Source organism: Dysidea avara, chromosome 2, assembly GCF_963678975.1.
Source record: "Dysidea avara chromosome 2, odDysAvar1.4, whole genome shotgun sequence".
In the NCBI taxonomy this organism is placed as follows: Eukaryota; Metazoa; Porifera; class Demospongiae; order Dictyoceratida; family Dysideidae; genus Dysidea; species Dysidea avara.
In genome coordinates, this window is record NC_089273.1 from 31,652,145 (window position 1) to 31,658,328 (window position 6,184).

General features: G+C 38.8%; 1 protein-coding gene across 1 annotated transcript; it reads right to left on the reverse strand.

The window, feature by feature from the left end:
* Positions 1 to 966: 966 nt before the first annotated feature.
* On the reverse strand, positions 967 to 1,803 carry LOC136248000 (protein CEPU-1-like). The gene is made up of 3 exons (XM_066039817.1): positions 1,602 to 1,803; positions 1,293 to 1,547; positions 967 to 1,244 (listed from the first exon to the last, which is right to left on the reverse strand). Exons 1-3 carry the CDS (start codon positions 1,801 to 1,803, stop codon positions 967 to 969), a joined length of 735 nt encoding a protein of 244 aa, XP_065895889.1.
* Between the last annotated feature and the right edge of the window lie 4,381 nt (positions 1,804 to 6,184).

Genomic DNA, 6,184 nt, shown 5'->3' on the forward strand with positions numbered 1-6,184 from the left:
CTCCAGCGCTTACATCATTAGTAATTAGTCCGATTGCATATCTTAGGCCCAAAAATGAAATGGCTTATTATCCCGGCAGCCACAATGTCCGGACAACAATAAAATTAACCAGTCATTGCACAATATTGACCGGAAATTGGCTGATTGTCAAACGTTATTTCAAGCCCTGTGAGCTGTCGTTCCACCTAAGCATTGTGTTCTGCTACGTATAGCTATTTACCAGGAATATAACACCTTGGTGATCTCTTGAAAAGAAGACACAAGAAGTACAGGGGTGGGGTGGTGGATAGTATTGATTCTAAAATTAAATATGATATGCAGTTGTACAGTATACACGATGTAGCTATTAACCGGATCACAAGATGTAGCATGGGATGATGTAGCCTATTTAGTCACATTATGAACCCACTGGAAAGTTAAAGGTGCTTAACTTATGACACAGTTCCAAGATTAACCTTGCACTAAAGGGCACCAAAAACATGTCCTTAAGTAGAGCAGAAAGTTAATAGCATTTAACTTTTGACAAAATTCAAGATTAGATTCATACTAATGGCACTGAAGACATGTCTTTAATGGTACAAAACATAGGATACTTTTCTGCTACCACAAACAACCAATAATTAAACATTCACTACTGCATTGTGGATGGCTAAATGTTTGCATATATAGCATACACCTAAATCACTAAAATATTGAAATGCATGTGAATTATTAGCTCAATATGTTCTTATGTGGAACTCAGTCTACATTGGTGACTGTGTAGCCATTTTGTTTGTTGACTTTTTCTTTTCAAGCACATATCTATTAGCATTGAGTAATAGTAAAAGTTTTTATAATTACAGCTGTACTTGGCAAATATCATCACAGTGAGTACTACCTCAATACCAAGTAGACATGGCATGGCGTGTGTGCCACTAACAAATTCATTGTTTAAACAGTACGTCATTGTATAATAAATAATAGTGACTAACCTATTATAGTAATTTCAGCATAATAAGAGAAACCCACATCACTGTCATTACTCACTACACATCGGTAGTTACCAGCATCTTCTGGTGATAGGTTAACAATAGTGAGAGTTTTAGTGTTAACTCCAGTAGCACCAGATGGAATACTACCATCCTGCCTCTCCCAATAATATGATGTAGCTTCTATTGCTTCACAAGTTAGTGACAAATGATCAGTGGCACTTGATATGGTAACCACTTCACTACTTGGATGAGTAGTGATCTTAGGTTTTGTTTCTATCACGAAAATGTATAATTGGATTTCAACTACACATCAAAACTTACTTAATTTAGAAATATTAGATGTAACACAATATCCATACTCATTCTTAACCACACACTGATAGGTTCCACCATCATCCTTTGTCACACTATCAATAGTGAGAGTATTACTAGTCTCTCCATTAATATCTTCTCCATTGTGTCTCCACTGGTAAATGAAGTTCTCCTTCCCTACACCACTCACTGTGGTTGTGAACTTGAAAGGTTGTGTGACCTCTACATTTTGATTGGATGGATACACAGTCACCTCTGGTAGACCTGAATACCAAAGTGTTCATCACATAGTTAACATGTAACACTTAATAGTCATACCAGTAACTGTTAATTTAGCTGGATTTGATGTGACACTACCTCCATCATTACTAATAGTACAAGTGTAGGTGTTATCATCAGATGACCTCACATCTGGGATCACCAGGGTATTGCTGTTTATACCAGTCACTTTACTAGGAAATGATCCTGATCCAATTGTCCACTGGTACTTCACATTATACCCAGTAGCAGAACATGCCATTTTGGCACATTGTGTGAGTTTAACACTTTGAGTTGAAGGTTGTTCTAAAAACTCTGGTGAGCTCACTATATGAAACACACAAACACTGTAATAATGGAGTACTGAATGAATTACAATAACAAGTGATATAACTAAAACTACCATGAAGCCAGAATTAATCTAAACCAAAACAGCAAAGCTGTAAAAAAAGAGTGCGGCCCCCAAAAAGTCCAGGGTGAAAAAAGATGTGAAATCCAAGGTGGCAGCCAAGAAATGGCTGTGATGGTAGGTTAACGGCAAAAATTTTAATTACGACAATTCAGGTGAATTTGGTGCCGACTCCTCCTCAATTCACCTGAATTGTCGTAAATAAAATTTTTGCCATTATCCTACCATCACAGCCATTTCTTGGCCGCCACCTTGGATTTCACATCTTTTTTCACCCTGACCTTTTTGGGGGACACACTCTTTTTTTACAGCTTGGCTGTTTTGGTTTAGATATCACTTCTTTTTGTATTGCAAGCCACAAAGCCAGTCATAAACTGGCTTTGGTGCTTCTTTTTAACATGTTTTTTTCTTTTCTACAGGAATTGTGGAACAAAGGAAGAAATTTTGTGTACAGCTTTTTGTCTATTTGTATATTTAACAACAAAATTAATGATAATCACATACTGTAGGTAATAAGGTGATTTCTTATACATAACTGAACTGTAGCTGAAACTCTCATTGTTTGTAGCTGAACTCTTTTCAGAGTGACTTGTTTCTAACTGAACTCTCTACATGGTGATTTGTTGCCAACACATATTCTACAGGGTGATTTGTTTGTAGCTGATCTATACAGGGTAACTTGTATCTAGGTGATATCTCTACAGGGTGACTTGTTTGTAGCTGATCTCTCTACAGAGTGATTTGGTTGCAGCTGAATTCTCTACATGGTGGTTTCTTTGTAGCTGAACTCTCTACAAGGTGACTTCTTCTAGTTGAACTCTCTACAGGGTGATTTGGTTGCAGCTGAACTCTCTACATGGTAGTTTCTTTGTAGCTGAACTCTCTACAAAGTAACTTCTCTAGCTGATATCTCTACAGGGTGACTTGTTTGTAGCTGAACTTTCTACATGATGGTTTCTTTATAGCTGAACTCTCTACAAGGTAATTTCTTCTAGCTGATCTTTCTACAGGGTGACTGTTTGTAGCTGAATTCTCTACAGAGTGATTTGTTTGTAGCTGAATTCTCTACAGGGTGATTTGTTTGCAGCTGAACTCTCTACATGGTGTTTTCTTCATTATAGCTGAATTCTCTACAAGGTCACTTCTTCTAGCTAATCTCTCTATAGGGTGACTTCTTCTAGCTGATATATCTACAGGGTGGTCTGTTCATAGCTGAACCCTCTACAAGGTGATTTGTTTGCAACTGAACTCTCTACATAATGGTTTCTTTGTAGCTGAACTCTCTACAAGGTAACTTCTTCTAGCTGATCTCTCTACAGGGTGACTTGTTTGTAGCTGAACTAAATCTGTGGGGTGGTTTTTAGTAACTGAACTCTCTACATACAAAGTGACTTCTTCTAGCTGGTCTCTCTACAGGATGACTTGTTTCTAGCTGATCTCTCTGCAGGGTGACTTGTTTCTAGCTGAACTCTCTACAGGGTGATTTGTTTGCAGCTGAACTCTCTACATGATGGTTTCTTTGTAACTGAACTCTCTACAAGGTGATGTCTTCTAGCTGATCTCTCTACTGGATGATTTGTTTCTAACTGATCTTTCTATAGAGTTATAACTTGTTTGTATAGCTGAACTCTTTACAGGATGGTTTTTTGATTAGTTGCTGAACTCTCCAGCTACACAGTGACTTGTTTGTACTACAGAGTGTGTAGCTGAACTCTCTACAAATTGACCTACTTGTAGCTGAACATTGTAAAAAGTAACTTGTTTGTAGCTGATCTAGATGAACTCTCTACTGGGTAGCTTTTTTGTAGCTGAACTCTCTACACAGTGACTTGTTTGAAGCTGAATTCTCTACAGAGTGACTTGTTGTAGTTGAACTCTCTTCTGTGTGACTTATAATGTTCTGAATCTCTATAGCGACATATTTGTAGCTGAACTCTCTACAGGGTGATTTGCTTGTAGCTAAATTGTCTATAAGATTAACTGTTTGTAGCTGAACTCCTCACAGAATAACTTGCAATGTAATATAATGGAGTAAGTTACAAACGTAGCTGAATGCTCTATTAGGGTGACTGTTTTATTAGAGTATCTCGATCTTGCATTGCTACACGTAGTTGGCTTTGGTATCATAACTCAGTGGTTTGCAATCCGATTCTTCTGTACTATTGCAAGGACTTTCTATGATAATTACAGCTCATTGCTCTAAGCGGTTTGTCTGGTAGGTGTGAAAACTAATAGTTTTTTTATTATTCATAAAAGCCGATCGTGTACTTGTGACACAGGTTGGGTTTTGTGTCATATCTCGATGGCCTTTATCTGGGTTCATTTCAAACCACATAAAAGCACTCCTACGATAGTTACTCCATCCACATAGCAATTTGCAGCTCAATTCTTCAAGGGGTTTACCCTGTGGGCGTGACAGACCTTCAACCTTATTGTACGCGAATAGTCAGTCATAACTCCGTCAATATTCATCTAATTCCTACCAAACTTGGTACTGAGATTCACCGTACTGAGCCCTATAAGTGTGCTAAAATTCAGCCCGATTGGAGCACATATTCGTGTTTTATGGCGGATTTTGTAAAGTGTACAAAAAGAAGAAAAAAAAACCAAAATTTGGCCGCTTGTATCGTGGAAATGGCTGGAGTGATTTTCTTCACATGTGGACTGTGGGCTCCCCTACCTTGCCGGCACTTCTGTAGCAACTTTGGTTTCAATTGGATAAGGAACCATGGAGCTACAAACATGTGAAAATCGCATTTACTTTCTTCCTGTTAATATACTCATGGTGTGGCGCGGACCGCACGACACACTACTGTGTGTCTTGATCAATATACTAAAACAGCTAGGCTTTTAAAAAGTGTACAGTTGCTAAAAAATCCTGGGAAAAAAGTTGCAAAATCAAAGGCTACAGCCAAGCAATGCCGGGCTACAATGAATATCCCAATCATTTTTGATGATACGTACCACAGATACACACACACACACACACACACACACACACACACACACACACACACACACACACACACACACACACACACACACACACACACACACACACACACACACACACACACACACACACACACACACAAACACAAACGAACACACACAGATCATTGGCCATGGAATTGGCTGCCACCATTGATTTCACTTTTTACCCAGGCTTTTTGAAGGTTGCATAGTTTTGGTTATTTTGGTTCACTTCCTTTTGTTATTGAAAGCCCCAAAGCTTGCCTATGGCCAGCTCTTGGGGCTTCATTTTATTTGTCAAATCATTTTTATACCAGGCGCGCGCCTGGTTTACTGAAATTGTTTTCGTAAAAGTGTGTGTATGTACCTATCTACCTATCTATGTTTGTCCGTACGCACCCACGTGGGCAAAATCATTAAATAATGGTAAAAGCAGCTTTTACGTAAGAAGTAAAAGCGAAATGAAGCCTGTATTAAACTTCTACACAGGTGAACTTTGGTTTCTTTTCGGCAGACTGAAATAAGGGTGTGGCAACTTTTCTCAGGCTTTGTAAACTACCTTCCGTTTGAGGTTTTCAGGCGCTTAACAATTGGAAAACAATAATGCAGGCCTTGTACACTACCAGGAATAGCCTATCGCTTCGAGTTGAAAGGGGGCGTATCCCTTATGTACGCGAACGAAAATGAAGAGCAGCTATGAGGCTTTGTCGAGAGAATTTGTGGGAAAAAACACGATAGTCTAACTATAAAACAGTTTAGAAGATACTTCTGTGCGTAATATGTTGGTTAAAGCGGTTTGTTTAACTAGCGCTTCCTTAGCTAGGGTCCGCAACGTGAAATTTCGACCTCCGAGAATCAACAACCAAACCACCCACAAATGCTAGGCTAGGTACCACTTAGAAAATGCCAGATTGGAATTATTTTTCATTAACGTCTTGCCGTGCAAATCGGCGAATATCTTTACAAACTACGAGATTTTTTGCTATATCTTCAAGGAAATGTCTTTTAAAGCTACAATACGCACTCTCAACCTTTCCTACTAACTGTACTCTAAACTAAAACCATCAGTGGCTATATTGTCTGGAGAAATTTCCAGCCGCAACATCGCGAAAACGAATTTTCGGACTCGGAAAAAGGTTCGATGCCGCTGGAGCACACAGCAGCGATGTCAAAGTAACCCTCCCAGGTCAAACTGGTCTGGCATGATTCCAACTACTACTACACCAAATATCATCGAATTCCAAAATTGTTTGCCATATGA